Source organism: Nipponia nippon, unplaced genomic scaffold (assembly GCF_047370975.1).
Source record: "Nipponia nippon isolate SJK-2023a ecotype South Korea unplaced genomic scaffold, ASM4737097v1 scaffold_31, whole genome shotgun sequence".
Taxonomy (NCBI): domain Eukaryota; kingdom Metazoa; phylum Chordata; class Aves; order Pelecaniformes; family Threskiornithidae; genus Nipponia; species Nipponia nippon.
In genome coordinates, this window is record NW_028262349.1 from 2,483,721 (window position 1) to 2,502,156 (window position 18,436).

The following is an 18,436-nucleotide window of genomic DNA, read 5'->3' on the forward strand; positions in this document are numbered from 1 at the left end:
CTCTGGAAAAGGTAGCTTCAATGCACGCATAATCAATTGTAGAAATCAATTGATTCAGGAATGGTCAATTCAGTTTCCATCTAGAGTCTAGACAGAAACTGTCTGTATCCTGGTAAGAAGAAAACCTTTCCAGTGCTCTTCACTGTTTCCTTCTCAGACTGACAATTTGAAAGGAACCTAGACTTTGTCATTACAGATGCCTTTGACAGCAAAAGTGAACAAAACCCGATATTTCTTTTGCTACCTGAATTAAGAAGGAAGATTCTGCTACCAGAATCTGATGACTGTACAGCACAGTGCTTGTTTATAAGTTTGCTATGCTCCTGTATTCTTCACTATTCTGCTCTCTCCCTCTTCTGATCCCTAGGACACATGTGTAGCCCTGCAGGCTCTGGCTGAATATGCTATCCTTTCTTATGTTGGAGGAGTCAACCTTACCATTTCCTTGGCTTCTACTAATCTAGACTACCAGGAGACATTTGAGCTTAACAAGATGAATAAAAAAGTCCTCCAGACTGCAGTGGTAGGTGTTTTCTTGTTTATGTAGCTAAATTTTTAAAGCAATCAATGTGATCTGGGTACTGAATGGCAACTCAGGTAAGTTCAGTAATGGTAAAAGCACAAGTTAAACACTGTGCGATCTTGGGACTTTCTGGGGTTTTATGGCTGGGCTCTGATGTGAAGGAGGCAGCGCTCAAAGGCGTTTTTCACCATAAGTAATGCCTGATGCTTGTTTTGTGCTGCTGCTTGTTTCTACCACTGTTAAATGCAGGTGGCTGAAAAGAGTAAGCCATACTCGCTTCACTTCTGCAGTCTCCTTTGTAACTGGAAGGATCTTTTGTACAGAATAAAGCTAAAATTGATATTAATTTCCATTCTGAGTGCCATGTCTTGTCTGTGTCTTAACTGTGGATTCTCCCCAGATCCCCAGTATTCCAACGGGGCTGTTTGTGAGTGCCAAGGGTGAAGGCTGCTGTCTGATGCAGGTAAAGTTGCCATGGGACTGGAGAAAGTATGTGAGCAGGTGATCTCTAAACTCACAGTCCGTTTACTACTTTTTGAATCCCAGTTTGCTATGAGGAAGGAGTCACACTTTGAATTTCTCTCAAAGTAATTGTATAACGTGGTGTTGCTTTAATTCATAGAGGTAAATGTGATTGTACTAGGGTGAATCTGCTCTGGTATAGCTTTACCTATATATAACGGTGTTGCAAAGCCTCTATTGCTTCTGTGCCTGCCATTTCCTCTCTTTGAAGAGATCTGGTGTTTATGCTGGTCTTTGGGGAATATTTGTAGATGCTGTGAAACGTTGGGGTCTGATAAACTGCCCTGATCTGTTTTGTTTTGGTCCCCCCCCCTTTCTGCTGCAGATTGATGTCACTTACAATGTACCTGATCCTATTGCCAAACCAGCTTTCCAGCTCCTGGTTAACCTGAAGGAGCCAAAGTCAGAGCAGCATCTTCAAGCTCCAAATCTCCTGCGGTCTGTCTCTCCAGATGAGAATCGCTCTGAAGCCTTGCACAGAGAGAGGGCACTGGGGGATGATGATGACCCAGCTTCAGATCAGGACCATCAGGAATACAAAGTCATCCTGGAGACGTGCACTAGGTACGAAATGCCAGTCTGCATCCCGTCCTGCCTGTTTCTCAGAGACCATCTAGTTCGCTGATCACATCTGTACTGATACATTCATTGATACAGGAAAAATACCAAATTCTTTCTTGCTGCACTGTCCGTATCTCACCCAGCGTAAGATAGGACACCTCGCGTGCAGAGTGCAGAACTTTAACCATAATTGTGGGTTGTAGGACAGAGTTATTGCAAGGACATTCACGAGCATTGTCTGCTGGCATTAATAATTTTAGTGCTAAGTACGTGTCAAAAGTAGAGAAACAAGAACAAAATTTACAAAGAGGGCAACACCTTGGGTTTTTATCATTAAGTTTCATTATTGCCTCTCCTAAACCTGAAGACGACAAATTGGATGTCATTTGCTTGTGTCAGGTGGAAAAGTTCTGGATTATTTTCTAGGTATTCAGTAACAGGGTTTCTGTAAAAGCCGAAAAAAGCTAGGTAATTTCAACTCTTTAATATCTTAAGCATGTCGATTGTTTTATAAATATTATTGACTTGACTTTAATGTTTGAGTTGTTTGTTCTTCAGTTTTGGATACCAAGAACCTAACAGAAGATTCTTGTTGCCGTGGTATGAATTTGTAATCTATGGTAAAGGCACAATATATGCAGATATTTGTTAATAAGCTCTCTGAAGGTCATTGCCTATCTCCTTGCTTTGTATAAAGAAATTTAAAATAATTTTTGAAGATGCCATGATACTAAAGCTCCAGAAGTTTCATTCATAGCTCTCAAAGCACTTTGCAAAGACGTTAGCAGTTCCGTCTCATTTTACAGATCGGGAAATTTAAGATATTAAGAGAAAACAGCTTGCCTGTAGACAAACAGCAGCAAGAATAGTTTCTGACCTGTGTTCAATCCAGTTACATGTTTCGCTTAAACACGTCAGTACTGCTGCAGTTATCAGGGGTTGCTGATCTCTTTACAAAATGTTTTGGTTTTAAGTAAGTTGTTGGAAAGTTGGCCCAAAAGAGGGAAAGCCATAACCAAAATAAATAAGGAGGGCTTACAGCATCCTACTGTATAATAGAAGAAACCATTCCCAAGAATTTCCTAACTATTCTGCGTATCTGTGACCAGGAGCATGGCAGGTGGGGGGGCTACAGCTTCACTGAACTGAAACAGCAGAAGTCAGCTGTAATTCATGGAAATGGAAAACTTTCCCTCCCCTATCAGTTTCTGTCTCCTTCCTTCCTGCAGAGGCAATGCCAATACAGTGACTACAGTCCTGAAAACAGTTGCTGTGTCTCCAGGCAAAGACGAGATCTTGTTATCTCTGTCAACACACTTGCCCCTTGCTCGTGTGGCCATGTTGCTGGCAGATGCATTGCCGCTGATTGCCACAAGCCTGTGAAATCCAGGGCCAGGCATTTTTCGGCCTAGTTGAACTCTTCCTCCCTCCAGTAACAACAGCCAGTGACGAGCAACTCAAACTCATCGTCCAAAGTTTGCTAGGGTCAGCCTGGCTGTGTATAACACAGTACCACTTTCTCAACCTCTTCTCCCCCTGCCTAAGCGTTGCAGCTTGTATTGGGGAGGTAGGCTTACAAAGTCGTGCCAACCCCTTGAAGATGCCTGTAACTAAGGAGGCTGCCCTGCATCAACACAACCTTTCTGTTGTTATTTCTGAAACTTCTGCCCTGGGAATTGCTGGAGCAAAGACAGAAATTTGAGAGGAAGCCCAGTCCAAGGAGATTGATTGCTTGGAAAGAAAACAAAAGCAAATGAAATCTTCCCTTTCCTCCCCTTCTTCCTGTAATGATGCTCTTTTAACTCCTTCATCATCTTATTTAGGCAATGTGAATGGAGGAGTGCATCTAAGGATGACAACTGAAATATTTTGAGCTGGGGGTGTTCTTCAGAATGCAATTGTTTTAAGTGTTGTCCTGCTCAGTGAAGTCCTTGGGGCGCTTTTGAGGAGTTAGGGAGAAAACAGTATGGGAAATAGAGGACTGATATAACAGAGAGCGGGGAAATATGCAGGTAAAGGGGTACTACAGGATTTTTTAGGGAGTATGGTGCATGGAGTTAGATCAGGATTAGCAAGGCTTAATGTCTCTGGGAGACTGTCAGCCCTGAACTGTCTTACACAGAGCCAACTGGCTCTGTCCACAGACCATCTCATGCTACTGTGGGCGTATGAGCTTGGGTGTGGCATTACATCCAGGCTGGCTCCGTGCAGAGCTTCAGCAAACTCGCACACCCACCCTAGCTGTGGAGGCTTCCATACAGAGGCCTCCAAGTAGCCCTGCAGGAGCCAGTTCAGATCTGGCAAATTTGATCCTGGAAGCTGCGTACTGCGTTTTCTCAGTGCTGGGCATGAGCAATAAGCCCTCCTGGGTCCAAGCTCATTGTCTTTGTGGTACAACTAAAGAGCAAGCAGGTAAGCTGCCAAGGAGGGATAGTTTAGAGCTGACTGGATGTGAATGCAGAGAAAAGGAGCATTGTTCTGGAATTAGCAGGAGCTTCTTTGTTACGATGTCAACTCTTCTGCCATGCTGCAAGAAATTTAAATCTTTTGCAATGGCCCAAATAAACTCTCCATCCCTTCCTGTGTTTTGGTTTGTTTTGGTTTTTTTTGTGCACAGTTCAGCAGTAACAACTCTGAATTTCAGTGGTTTTTTGGAGTCTTCATTGATATTATAGAGGACAATATAGGCAGTGAATTCTTTAACACTAGTAACTAGAGAGTGAGGTTGCTGACTCTTTAGCAAAGATGCTGTTCTTGGTGTCAATTAGATGCTGGAGGGAAATGGCCATTTATGAAACCCTAGGGTTGAATGACTCTGCCTGGTGTAGGGAAGTAACATTCCTCTTACACCACAATCCATTTACAGCCCTCCACTTAGGAAAGAACAGAAGTTTCTTCTACTCCAAGGGGTTATTCCCTTTTACCAAGTGCATTTTCTCTGTGATAATTGAAAAATGAGGCAAGCAGCCCCACAGGAGGCTACATGCTCCCTTCTGCTTTTCTGCCTCCATTTGCCTGGACATGTCTTACATCTCTGCCCTCTGTGAGTTGGGCTTAATTTTTGTTGAATAAAAGCAGAAAAGAGGATTTTGTAAAGCCAAGTAGACTGTGGCTTTCAACAAGTCCTTCAAAGAAGAGTAGATCCTTTTAACTTTTTTCCTTGTGAAGTTTGTTTCAGTTGTTCTCCATCCCGGATTGTCCATGTACCATTTGTTATCTTGGATCCTGAGTTTGTTTTCATTCTTTTTCTCTTTTGTTCTCATGGGAAGATGGCTGCATTCTGGATCTTCTAACATGGCTGTCCTGGAAGTGCCGTTGTTCTCAGGGTTTCGTGCGGATATTGAGAGCCTAGAGCAGGTAAGGCGCTGTAAGGTGCTGTAATGGGAGTGCAAGGCATGATCTTGGGCCAGGACCTGGCTCTCTAATTGGCAGGGATTCCCTCCGGGGAGCAATAGGAAGCAAATGCCATTGGATGTTATTGCACTGTCCAAAAAGGCGCAATTCAAATTGGGGAGGGCAGGAGATTTCACTTGTCAAAAAGCATTTATCTGAAGTGAGTAAACAGCTGTTCTGAGCAAGATTAACAAATTTACCGAACATGGCCAAATGAAGGTTTATTACTGAGCACAGTGCACAGTAATTAAATGAGACCCATTTGGAAATGCTGAAGTGAAAATGTGCTCTAACAGGAGCTGTTTATGGCTTCTTAGTGGGCTGTGTTATCTCCAACATCTGGATTCCATTTCTTTGGAGGCTCTGTGTCTTGGAATTTTTTTCCTTTTTTTTTCTTTCTTTCTTTCTTTCTTCTGGGAGAACATCATGTTTATTGCAAGCCAAACTGAGGTGGACAGAATGTGCCTCTTACCCAGCCAGCCCTCTAGGGGAGATGAACCGTAATCTTTAGCTTTGCTTTATATTTTGTGGAAGCATTACAGCATATTCGCTGGTGTTTTTTATGCTGCAAATAAGAGTTTTTAAGGACTATGTAACTAAAGAGGTGTAGAACCCTTGCATCCTTGAGAACTGGTAAAGAGCTAAAAAGTATTTTGCTTCCAAAATATCTCTTCTGTTAATAACTTTATCATCGTTATACTGGGGGGGGGGGGAGGGATTTGGGGAAAGGATTTTAAAGTAGAATTGTACTAAAGACCAGGCAGTTTAATTTGACATCCTAATTCAAGGGAAAGTGCACATTGCTTTGTCTTCTCTAGGATTTCACTTGATTTGGCTAATTTGTAATATAAACACCATTGCATTTTCTTGGAGAAAATAAGACCAATATGTTCCTCTTCAGGCGTTCACAATCCATGTCAAAATCTGCTGTTGGATAGTCTCCTGGGCTGTCGTTGAAGCCAGAGAAACTTGTGTGCTAGTCCTTGAGAAGAGAGTTGCATCCTTTCAGTGTTTGGGAGCTGTGCTGGAGTACTTTTGTACAGAGATGTGTGTTGATCAGATATGTAATTATTCCTGTAAAGAGAAATATCAAAGTTATTTTATATCTGTTCACTAGCTGCATGTTGAGAATTCTGTTTTCAAGTGCATGCATGTAAAATGTATTGATTTTTCTTTGCCTGTTGACCTTTGAGTGTGATATTCTCTCTCACATGAAACAAATGGTGCAACAAAATGAATATGGCTATTCAGATGAGGCAAGACCACCAGTAGGAGGTCTCCAGTATCCCTGTGGTAAGAGAAAGGAGGAAAATTAGGTGAGGGGGCCTGTAGTGGGTTTGGTTGCTATTTTGTCTCCTCCTGCTGAAGGTGCTAGAGTGACAGTCGTTTGTACTGTTTTCAAAGAAGCTCTCTTTCACAGTAATTTATATAAATAATGGCAGAAGAAATATGGATGGAAACCTGGCTTAGGCTGAGAACTCAGAATGAGACAGGAGGAGAACAACAGGATATCTTTATGGTGTTAAACCCATGGAATGTTTTATCAGCAGAGGAAAAGGAGGAGGAAAGGGAGGGAAAGAATTGAAACAAAGAGTGCAAAGGGGGGTTTCATTACAGAAAAACAGAAAATTTGTTAGGTTAAGTAGCAAATCCCTGTACTTATTTTTCCTGAAGTGAGCTAAGAAGAAATTACAGAAATAGGAGCTCCCATCGTCCAGGCTGTACTCAGTGAATATCTCCTTTACTGGTTTCAGCAGGGGACAGAGTGAAGAGTTTCTAGACTGAGAGTCCTGAGAAGCTCCCATAAGCTCCTGTGTGAGAAGGGACTGCGTAGCTTCTGTCATTTCAGTTCCTGAAATTTTTTTCCTTTTTGCCAAGGCAGCTGTGCTCTGGAACGAGGCTCGTTGACATGGCTGGGCCAGACAGGGGTCCCAGATAAAGACTTGTAAACCAAACATGCTTATTTTGTATTTAGTTACTACTAAAATGCTGCTACGTGCAGCAATCTGCTCCTGTGCTGTGCTGATGGTTTACCCTACCCTGCGTTCAGGGCATGTTGTGCATGTTCTAAGTAAAGGAAACACTGAAGACAGTTGTGAATATATGATTAACATTAGGATAGCCACTCTGCAAGGAAACTCTGATTCTGGTTCCCCAATGGACTAGCTGTATAATGTTTCAAAACACTTTTGCTTCCAGTACCTCTTATTCTGTCTTGTCTTCTAGTGTGTTGCCATAATCCTTGTGCTCTGTGACACCAGCCTGCCTCTGATGCTTGGTTTCTCGTAGCTTCAGAGATTCTTCTGTCACATTTGGTGCCGTCTTGCTGGTGCCTCAGCACTGCTAGTTCCTTGACCAGGTGCTGGTCAGCACTCCTAAATCAGAAACAACCACTGGGCATGTGGAAACTAGAGCAGAGAAACAGGGAGATTTACCCACGCTGCTTGTGTCAGATAGATGAATCAATGTCTGGGAAGCAGCATGTGTCAGCTTCGTACCCTTCCTCCCTTCTGTCGCATCCCTGAACCTCGCCTGGATGGAAGCAGCCAGAGGGTAAGAGCAAGCTGCCCTGCTGCTGCACAGGAGTCGTTATCTCGATGCTGAATGAGCTCTCCAGCACATGAGGCTTTCTCTAGCACCAAGCAGATGAGGTGGTTGTGCTTTCCCTTCTGGCATCTTCCTACCTGTCTGAACCTCGTGTTCCTGCCTCTATGGGTAGAGAAGCAACAGAGTCCCAGTGTAGCCCCATCTGTTAGGGTCTCTGGGCATAGAAGAGCAGGTGATTTGTTTTCCTTTCTCCCCTATCTTAATGGGAAAAGGAGCTGATTCTTAAATGGGAAGGCTGAGCTCCTGCAGCACAGAGCTGATCCGAGTTACGTCCTTGCAAATCTCAGAAGGATGTCAGGCACTTTGTGCAGCACATACTTCTTCAGGGCTTGTCGGACACAAAAGAGCTGGTTCAAAACCCACCGTTTTGAAAGTTCTTTGGGCAAAAGACTAAGTAATTGGTGTGTCGATTTGGAGAAGGGACTCTGCACTTGGGATTCAGCAGTGGGCAGTCCATTTCCATAACCAGAACAGAATTACTTCCTTTGGGCAGTAGGAGACTTTGCTAAATTGGGAAGGATATTGCATCATCAAGGGGGAATGTTCCCCTTGAAGAGCTGAATTCCATCTGTCTTATTGCAGAAACTCTTTGCATCTGTAAAAATGAAATGTAGGGACACAGCTCAAGCATATGTATATAGGTAGGCAGTGAAGATGCAGATACAACGCCTGTGATTTATTTATGGCTATCAAATGTGTATCCAAATCATGCTGACAAAAAAGAAATTCTTCCACTGAAGACCCAGTACTAGTTTTGTCTTGTATTTTGGACACCACCTTCATCAGAGCCCTGTCATTCCCCCTGCTGCGTTTGCTTGTTACCCTAGCCGTTTCCCTCTCCTCCCGGTGAGGAGGGGCAGGGCCGTAAATCAGATTTCCTTGTTTGTTGTTTGCCCTCACAAGGGAGCAGTGTGCGTGGAGCGGACCCGTGTGCAGCTCCGGGGCAGTGATGGTTAATGAATGCTCTGTTGCACGTTGAGGGCAGCCCCCCTGGCTGTGCAGCCACAAATCCTTCTAATAATGTTGGGTGTCGACAAGGTCAGGAGGTCACCCCAGGCTGGTATATATCAAGCTTCACCAGAAAAATGCAACTTTAGCTGAGCTGAGCATTTCCCGGTGGCGCCAGCCTCTCCAAGCCCTCATAAAAGGACTGTCTGCAGCCATCTACTGCTGAGTAATAACAGCCACCATCAGGCCCCTAAAATTATAAGGACAAATTAAATTGGCCCTTTCCATATTGTGTGGGACTTAAACACATGTTCCTTTGCTTGTTACAGTCATAGCAGGAAGCGGTGTGCAGGGTTTTACAACTAGAAGCACTGTGCTGAAAAAATTCACAGTTAAAGCTGTTGGTAGCAGGTTTGGGCAAATTTCAGTAGAAATGCTTTTTGCTTCATGTCATTCTTTCTAATACATAATAATAATAATAATAATAATGCTTTGTTCTCCTTTCCACAGAGTTTTCATTCTAAGATCTCAAAATAACTTCAGAAAAATAAAAAAAAAAAAAAAAAGCCAAGGGAACATTATCCCTGTGTCACAAACGGGATTGTCTGACAGAGGCTAAAGTAATAGGACAGTTTGGAGAATAGAATTAAAGTATCTGCTCTGGCCCTTACTCTGCTCCCCAAACTGGGATTAAAACACAGGAATCCTTTTCCACAGACCATCATCCTCCCCAGCTTCTGAATTAAATGTTTTTCACATGGTAGATGTATTCTGAATACAATTTATCAAAACAGTAATGATTGATCGACGGATCAGGTACATACACCATGACAGTCGTCATAATATTGAGACGTTAGTATTCCAAATATGAAAAATCATAGGAGTAACTCTTTGGGAAATTGTAAAATAAAACTTTGTAGAACTATATCAGATGATAGCATTTATATTTTGGTGGTGATTCATTAGCATTCTGTACCAGGGAGATAGTTACTAGTTTCTTTGAGGTGGTGCAGTAATTCCGTAAATGAGGGCTCTTGGGGGTAGATGGGCTGGGGTAGATTAGAGGCGGTAGCACCCCAGATGTGGGAAGTACTCTTTGATTGTGTTCTGCTACTCCTAAGATATGCAGATTGTCCCAATAAATCAAAAAAAGAGCAGGTAGGCTGTAGGCCTGACTGGTACAATGCAAATTACAAATCCCTGGGCCTCAGAGGGAGAGATGAGTAGCAGAGGCCTGGCCTGACCCCATTCGTCAAAAGGGAGGATGCCTAGGGCTCTTTCAAATGGCTGCTCTTTTCAAATGTAAGGATTAATTTTCCTGGCAGAAGAATGTTTTGGATTTTTCAGCCGGTGGGAGAAGGGGACCTTTAATACCCGGTGCAATCCAGCAGCATAATTCCCTGGCGGTCTGAAGGAGTGTAAATAAGAGACTTTATCGAGTGTTTTGGGGTCTCTGAGGTCTTGCTTGAGCCTTGGTACTGAAAACAATCTGGGAGCTATTCAATTAGATTATGGAGGATATGCCAGGCATAGTCTGAGGGAGATAAATGCACCAGGGACCAGGAAGAACACTCAGCATTGTGCACCTGGCAAGCATTCCTCATCAGGTCACAGAAAAGGAGAGAGATGGCTTTTTCCTCAGTTGTATGACAGCAACTGCAATCCTCTTTGCATTTCCCTTCTCTCTTACTGAAACATCCTTTTCCAGCAGAAGAAATCCCTGGGTTTTAGTCTCTGATCAGTTTTCTAAGCAGTCTAAAATCTTTCTTCTCTAATTTCAAACTGTTTTCTATAAAATGAGATGAAACTAAACCTGTTGATTTTTTTTCCCAGTTATTGATGAACAAGCAAATTGGATTAAAAAGATATGAAGTGGACGGAAGAAAAGTCCTTTTTTATTTTGATGAGGTAATGACTTTGTTTCTTATAATTATGTTGCTTTTCAATGAAAGGCAAATGACCAGTGGATCAGGCGTAGACCAGTGCATTGCTGTTCATGGTCCCTCACAGATGAGGATTACCATGCAGCTTTACCTGGCCAGTTGTCCTGAGCCTCTTTTGAGGCAGGTAGGTGGTGTGGTTTTGGTTGGAAACCAAAGCATAACAGAGGCAGGTGATTAGCTTCAGCCCATATAGAATTTCTGGGCAGATACCACTTCGTTTTTGCCTCAAAATAATCTCACCTTCAGGTACAACTAGCATTGCTAGAAGGACAGAGTAAAAATGCCGTTTAATTCAGATGTCACAACACATACCTGAGAGTGGAAGATGAGCTCTCTCCTGGCTTGGTCGTCAGCAGTAAATTGTTAGCTAGGTGCATTAGCAAGCTGGCTGATGACAGGAGTGGTGGTAGGTAAGCCAGAGAATACAGCTTGTGTTTCAGGTTTGACTTTCTGACATTGTTGTATGGCAAATATGTGTTTCAAAGGGCAGCAAAGTATCACATATTTTAATTCATCCTGTTTGGCTTTTATTCATGATCTTTGTCTCTATACCTAGTATTGGAGGGGTCTTCATTCCCCCCAAGTGTCCCAAGCACAGCATGTTGCATTAGGGGCACATGCTGCCTGTGTTTGTCTCTCTCTTCACTGAAAGTGCAGTTTTTGTTACAATGAGTCTTTTACGTAATTTTATACAGATTCCTAGCCAGTGCATGACCTGTGTAAAGTTCCAAGCTTTCAGAGAGCATATAGTTGGGAAAACAGCTCCTGTTCCTATCAAAGTGTATGATTACTATGAGCCAGGTATGTGCCTGTTTTCCTTTGATTTTTGAGCTCCAGCATTAGAGCTCTAGGCATAAGGCTCAGTTGTGATTTCTCATTCTTGCTGGCCTGCAGCTTTTGAAGCAACTCGTTTCTACAACGTGAGTGAAAACAGTCCCTTGGCTCGGGAGCTCTGTGATGGGCCAACATGCAATGAGGTGGAAAGCTCAGCTAGCCAATGGGTTGGTAAGTTGCACCAAAGCCAAGCAGATTTTTTGGAAAATGGAGCCCGCAGACATACTTTCCAGGAGTTCAGAACTCAAAAGTGTATTTAGAAAAATGCTCTATTTCACTGTCTGTGTTAGTGGAAGTTTTACAAAGGTTTGTGGGGTAGCAGTATTAAACTTATGACAGCCAAACAGACCAATGTAGCCTGCTCTTCAGTCACCACAGGGACTATTATTTACTTCAGAGGCAAGAGATAATGTTTAATTCTGGAAGAATCTGCACAAGGTGAGATGTGTTAATAAACATAAAGGTAACAACTCTTTAAAATGCAACGTGTTTTCTTTCTCTAAAATATCTTGCCATAGAGTTCCACAGTTAACTGTAGGAAGATTGAACGATTTCATGCATCAGTGAAAGGAATAACTTTCCCCAGAAGCTATACATTCCTTTCTGTCCTCTATGTCATGCAAAATAGTTGCTTTATCCTATACCTGCAGTCTGCTGCAATATGGTTCTTTTGGAAAGACAGCTTTATTCCCAGAGCTTTTTATTCTACCAAGTTTGTAAATTCCTATGAGAAGTCTTAGGGAATTCAACATGAAAACTTACATCAGAGAAAGAGAAGAAAATTGCCACTCCATCTTCCCCTTCCCCATGCTATGCAAAAAATATTGCTTTGGATGTTTCTGTTTACTTTTCAGGCTTTGTTCACTCTGGGCCTTGCAATAACATTTTTGGCTGCTTGGAGGATGAGTATTTTGAGCAGTGCATGTGTTCGCGAGACTGTGGCTATGATGGGGAGCCTGTATGTGGATCAGACGGACAGATTTACCCGAACCATTGCCAGATGGAAGTAGCATCATGCAGGAATAATACAAGGATAGAGCAGATGCCCATGTCTCAATGCTCTGCCTGTAGGTTTCATTCAGTTCCCTTTTCTGTTATGATCTAGTTGCAGAACACTACAAATCCTCGTCTAAGCAAATGATAATTACGTACATGTGGCAGGGAAAAGAGGAGAATTCAAAACCTCCTATCTATTATTTTGCCACTCATACTACAGGGGATTAAGATCTAAGAGCAGCTGTCTTCCTGCTTAGCTCAGAATAACTTTTTCTGTTCTCGTGAATATGTTTGACCAATCAGAATGAACTTCAGATAAAATTAGTGATACTGTTTTATCTGAAGTGAATAATCCTAGATAAAAATTACATCCATGAAATGTAACATTCTTTGGAGATTCTGCATGGGCTTTCAAGATGCTCAGTGAACCAAGTGTGCCACTTCTGGAAATGCAAACATTTTCTAGAGATTCAGTAACAAATTTTATAACCAATGCATTTCTTTTTTTTTTTTTTTGTTTACAGCGAAGAATTTGCCAGAAGAAAGGGAGACGCACTCCCACACAGCTGAGCAACCCAGTGTTCAACAAACTCCAGCAGGTAATATCATACCTTTGTATTTATCCAAGGCCTTTTTCTTTTGCGAGGTTAAAGTTTATCCTACCGCTGTATAAAAGTATATATGGCTCTTAAGCACATTTAAGTAAAGATGCTGAATTTCCTCATCTTTTAGAAAAAACTGAACACTCAGAAATCAGAAAAAATGAAGAGATCAAGGAAACTTAGGATAACTATTCAACAACAGACTAGCTCTTCTAGTCCTTTTCCTTTCAGGAGATCTTGCATGGTACCTGTTCTGTTCAGTGCACGTGCAAGATTTAGGTGATTGTTCATAGGAGTGGGCAAGTGACCCTCCTGTTTTCTCAGCCTTGGTATGTTTCAACAACACTCACTTTGTGATCTTTTCTTCAACATTAAGCTGGAAAGATCACATTTAAAACCAGGCTGATGTAATGTGTTTCAACAAACAACTGAACAGGACATGACAACAGACCAAACCATTGCAAGAACTAGAATCCAGGTGGATTAACTTTGTCCCTAGCAGTTCTGTGCAAAAATTGAGCTGGCAGTCTTGATTCTCTCAGAGCTGCTGTTTGGAATAAAGGGCCTTAGTGAGCAAAAATGTTAAGGTCAGTAGATGGAGTAGCCAGGAATTTGGCTGCTCATTTTATTTGGTGCTTATATTCATACACTTTTTTCCAAGACTCATGTCGAACTTGCTCATGGCTCACAATAAATCTCACCAAGAAGCAGTGGAGGGTCAATAGAATAGTTTGTTTCGTGCTGTTTCTAGTAAATAAACTGGACTAGATTTTTCCTGGCTGCTTTCCACTTGTTAATTTCCCCCTGGCCTCTAACTCTCCTAAAAAAATCAGTAAAACAAGTTAATTCTTCAAGAGAAGACTCTGTGCCTTCTCCTGTCCTTCTTGTGCACCGGAGCTCAGACCAGCATGTGTCCAACACGAGAGACACCGTCCTGTTCCTTGCCCTTCCTTTGCTCTACAGAAGTTGACGGACAGTTTTCTTATTAAGGTGTAAAAGCATGGTGAATATTCCATTATGACTATTTCTATAGGTCATTCAATCTTGCAGTGTTTAATGTCTCTCCTGTTTCCCTCCCTTTGTTTCTGGACTTAGTGTGAATACATATATAAGATTGCTGTCCGTTAGAATAACTGAGATGGATGCTTGTTGCTTTTTATTCTGTGCAAATGCTATGTACTCAGCATGGAAACTCTGTTTGCAATCTGAACCCTTTCGAGCAGCATTCCCAAACTGCTCTGTAGGGCACTGCTGGTATGCAAGGCCATACGAAGGGTTTTGCTGCTGCTCTACAAAATGGGACTGCAATTACATTACTTTCAAATAAAAATTTTAGTAAAAATATGGTTACCTGGGGAAAAAAAAACTTGATGGTAGTCCACAATCCAAAAATTTTGGGAATGGTGTTTCCGAAATAATCTGCATTAAAGTATCTGTCTTAAGAAAAATAACCCTCTGGTTTTGTTCTAAACAGACAAAAGCAATGTTGGCTCAGTAGGCTATCAATAAGAGCAAAAGTGGAAATTCTGGGTTTTTTTTGTGTGTGTGTGGCATTTTTATACAGATGTTAGATTAACAAACCTTTATGCCATCAGGATATATTTGTCAAAGCACAAGCATTTAGAGCTGGCTTTGTTCTAGGATCTGTGAGCATTCAAGTTGCGAGTCTCTTGGAAGGCAGATACTCTTCTGAACTGAGCTGTCTGAGCAGCCGTGGCAGAGTGAGCATTCAGAAATAAAACTGACTAAATCCTGCATCAGGAAAAGGGCCCAGCATGTGATTTTCATTAATCCTCTGGGCTCCTCTCAGGTCAACCACATGGTACATGAATCAAAGTTTAACAAATGAATGAATCCCTCCTTATACACGGGTTTCATTTGGACTCACTGGTTTGTTAGCATTGAAGCATGTGATTGGTTTAAGTCGGCTCAGGTGCTCTGGGTTTCTAGTGAAAGTTCTGATGAGCCATGTCTAAATCTGCGATTTCCTAAAAGGATGCAGAACTCCAGGAGCCAAATCAAGCTTAGGGCAGGTTGGTGAAACTGCCTCAGTGTGCTAATCTTCAGGAAATACCATTTTCTTGGAGAACCTCGTGGTGTTTATATTGTCTGAAACCCTTCAGTATTTGCCATATGACTTGTGCAGGCTCAGCTTGGTTTGATTGATGCTTTCATTGTTAGCTCTTGTCTATGTTACCCCAGCAATGGAAACAATGAGAGCCAGCTTCCTTCCAGCAAACAGTGGGGAACTTCATAACGTGTTCGGGCTCACTCTGGCAAACGCAGACTCGCAGTGTAGTTCCATATACACCAGCGAGTTCGCTAGAATAAGCAACAGCTTTTGAGTTATGCTATTCAGTCTAAGTAATTGTATATAGATGGTCCTGAAAAATCAGGATGTGGTGCTTCTTGCAGCACCTAGCTACTGTCAAGGCGTTTTAAAATAAAGTCTGCAAAAATAAAGTCTGCAAAAGGCTGCAGCAGATGTTGCAGCAAGTGAGGCGGAATGGCTGAGGTTTGACCTTAAAACTGTAGCCTTTTTTTGTACAGATGGGTAGATCCTCTTCATATCTTTAGAAATATTCTCTTGATTGAGAGGAAAGTGTGCAGGGTGACAGGACTCAGCTGAAACAACTCATGTCTGAATCCCCTTCCTCAGCTGTTCTTTCTCACAGGTGAATTACTGAGACTCAGAGGGATGGAACAGGTTTTTGATGAGTAGTGTGGACCCACCTCTGCATCTAAGCATTGAAGCTCTGCTAGTACGCTTTCACAGCCTGCTCCAGTCATATTTGTTTGGACCGAAAGCCCCTGGAGCAGGATTTTGGCTGCTAACTGGAGTATCAGTACCTTGAGTGCCTCTCTGTTTGTGGCTTTCCTAACATCATTGTCACGCTAGGCTACAAAAATATGGGTGGATTTCAGAGCCTCGGGGATCCTCAGTAGCTCTGATACAATCTCTCTGATGAAGTGGTGCTTCGATTGCTTCCATAGATCGTTAACGCTCTTCTGAAATTGCCTAAATCTTCTCTGCTGAAAGTGCTAAATGTATAGCCACTGATGTTGGAAGACAATATGTTGATATCGCGGTAATGTTGTGATTCTACATGTATTTGATGGAAAAGCAATATCAGTGTGGTGCAGCAGTACGCGGTGGCATCAGTGCTGCTGTGGTGGTGTGCTCTGTGCTGCTCTGAGCAGGCAGCCCACCCAGCTGCGTGCTGCCTGACCCCCCAGCCTTCCCCCCGCAGCTGGAGCCACGCTATTTGGACGGTTCTGCTCTAGCAGTTAGAAGGGCCAGTAGCTGCAAGAAAATTCCAGGTGGAATTATGATACTTTTATTTGGTGGTGTCGGTGTTATTTTTTAAAAAATTAAATGCCATCACCCATCACTAGCTCCTAACAGGGACATCGGAGTGAACTCTGCTTCCAGGTGGAATCATCTCGCCACACTCCCTGGCAGGCGCATTATTCACAGGACCGCTGTTCTTTTAGGATTGATTGAACTGGCAATGGGCCATTTTTCCTTTCACCCCATCGGTGTTCAGCAAACATTGGCTTAGGCACAAACATTTGGAGATGGGGGAGTGGTTTGTATGCAACAGGAAATGTCGGCCTTTCGTCTTTGCTCCGACTCCAGTGCTGCATTCCTGGGAAGAGTGAGGTCTGTGATGTTAATTCTGTCCCTGGTGGACAGCAATCATCCATTCATAGAACAAGCTCATGATCTGGCAGGTTCTCACATGGAGAAGGCCAAGAAGAAGTGAACACAGAGACTGACTCTGCTTTCAGGCAAGCATTCCCTTGCCTAGGGCTGAGCCTGTTGCTGGGAGGATGTGGGAGGCAACAGGGAAGAGCCTTCAGATATTTTATTTCTAGAGAACAAACATTTTCAAAGGCCTTGACTAGTGTTCTTCTTAAATAAAGCCAACTGGGGTGGGGGGGAGGGGAAAGGGAACTTCTCTTCCTTCCAACAACTATGTTTCAGTGATTGCTTTGGTTTGGATTAGAGCAGTGTATACAGAAAGCAAACAGGAAAGATGGACAGCTAAGCTGGCTCGATGAACAGTTTAGAAAACAGGGACCTATTGATATTCCTAGAAGTTTTATCTTGCAGTCTTACCCTCTGGACAGTGAGCAATCACCTAGCACAGAGAGGCACAGCCTGTTTTGAGTGGGATATGCACTCTTGGAGTGACCTGCCAATGTCTTAGTATAGGCTGGAGTGAATGCAAGGAGGATAAATATCTGTTTCTGCCTGTGATGTGTCTGTTCCTCTCTTAAATGATGGAAGTTTCTCAGTGGTATGTGACTGTGGTGAAGCAGATGTATCTCAGCTTCTGCTAGTGCCGGCTGAGGGAGAAGCGAATGGCTTTGATGTAGGCTCCTGGCCTATTGTGCCAAAATCTTCATTCTGGTTAGGCGGAAAAGAAATCTAGCTGCTTATACTGATCTTTTTCATGACATGCACCAAGTAAACTGCTCTAACACAGCCTGCCCTTTAGCTTTGTAACTGGCTTTTATAAAACGGTGCTTAAAAGAATGCACATGTTATACATCTTCGTATGGATTGGTCTCTCCTTAACTGAGGTACTTGGCTTGGACGTAGTCAAAGGAGAGATGCATTTTCAGGGTGCAGAGTAACTCATCTGTGACATCTGGTGTTCCCAAAGATATCTCTTACTCTTATCTTACTGTATAAAGGTCTTGGTGTGAACTGGTTCCTAACTCAAGCACCTCAATTAATGCCTAAAATTAGATATTTTAAAATGAAACTTGGAGATTTTTTCAAATTACATAGCCCCCGTTTTTTTTATCCCTATGATTTTTTTTTTTCCAGTGCCCAAGTCTCAGACTGCAAAATTGAAAATTCTGATTTACAGCAGCTTTTCTCCTTGCATGTGAATCTAAGCATGCATGTGCAGGTCCATTGACATGCATAGCCTCCTTTAGTCATGTAAGGCACTCTGTTGGCCCCTGATTAACATTGCTTTCCTTTTATGTCATTCTCTTTCTCTGTGATACAATATATGATGCTGAAATGCAGTTTCTTTGGCTAAAGCACAACCTGAGACTCTCTGGTTTCCTTTCCAGCAGAGGAAGGCCCTCCACTCCAGACAGATCTGTCATACTACTCCTATGAATATGACCCAGACCCCTATGCATCGGAAGTTGACGTCTTTGAGATTGTGGCAGAACTGACAACAGCAAGCACGTTAAAAGAAGCGGACAAGATTCAGGAAGTAGTGACCACGGTAGAATGGTGAGCCGGAGAGCGGGGTAATCATAAATCTGGTTTGAGAGTCAACATATAATGTACTAACTCATGTGTTGGGTCAAATGTATTCAATTCCTCAAAAGGGGCATTCTTACAACAGACTTGCTAACCTCTTTAGCAAGGATCACCAGGAACGAGACCTTGCTAGGGCAGCATATAAAAGTCTTCGTGACCTGAACGCCTCCATCCCTAGCAGAATAAAAAGTGACCTTTTAAGCCCAGCCCCAGT

At 42.7% G+C, this 18,436-nt stretch overlaps 1 protein-coding gene across 4 annotated transcripts in view; it reads left to right on the plus strand.

Annotated features, from left to right (window-relative positions):
• The window catches only part of CPAMD8 (C3 and PZP like alpha-2-macroglobulin domain containing 8), a 54,228-nt gene that overhangs the window by 34,897 nt on the left and 895 nt on the right, over nucleotides 1-18,436 (plus strand). For 3 of the 4 annotated variants that reach the window (XM_087769760.1, XM_087769761.1, XM_087769763.1), the window contains 10 exons: nucleotides 368-523; nucleotides 924-986; nucleotides 1,371-1,609; nucleotides 4,876-4,963; nucleotides 10,388-10,462; nucleotides 11,193-11,298; nucleotides 11,392-11,502; nucleotides 12,186-12,398; nucleotides 12,852-12,926; nucleotides 18,024-18,192. In XM_087769760.1, the coding sequence (XP_087625886.1) occupies nucleotides 368-523; nucleotides 924-986; nucleotides 1,371-1,609; nucleotides 4,876-4,963; nucleotides 10,388-10,462; nucleotides 11,193-11,298; nucleotides 11,392-11,502; nucleotides 12,186-12,398; nucleotides 12,852-12,926; nucleotides 18,024-18,192 (1,295 nt within the window). The remainder of the gene's footprint in view (nucleotides 1-367; nucleotides 524-923; nucleotides 987-1,370; nucleotides 1,610-4,875; nucleotides 4,964-10,387; nucleotides 10,463-11,192; nucleotides 11,299-11,391; nucleotides 11,503-12,185; nucleotides 12,399-12,851; nucleotides 12,927-18,023; nucleotides 18,193-18,436) is intronic. The other variant, XM_087769762.1, reaches the window with a different exon arrangement.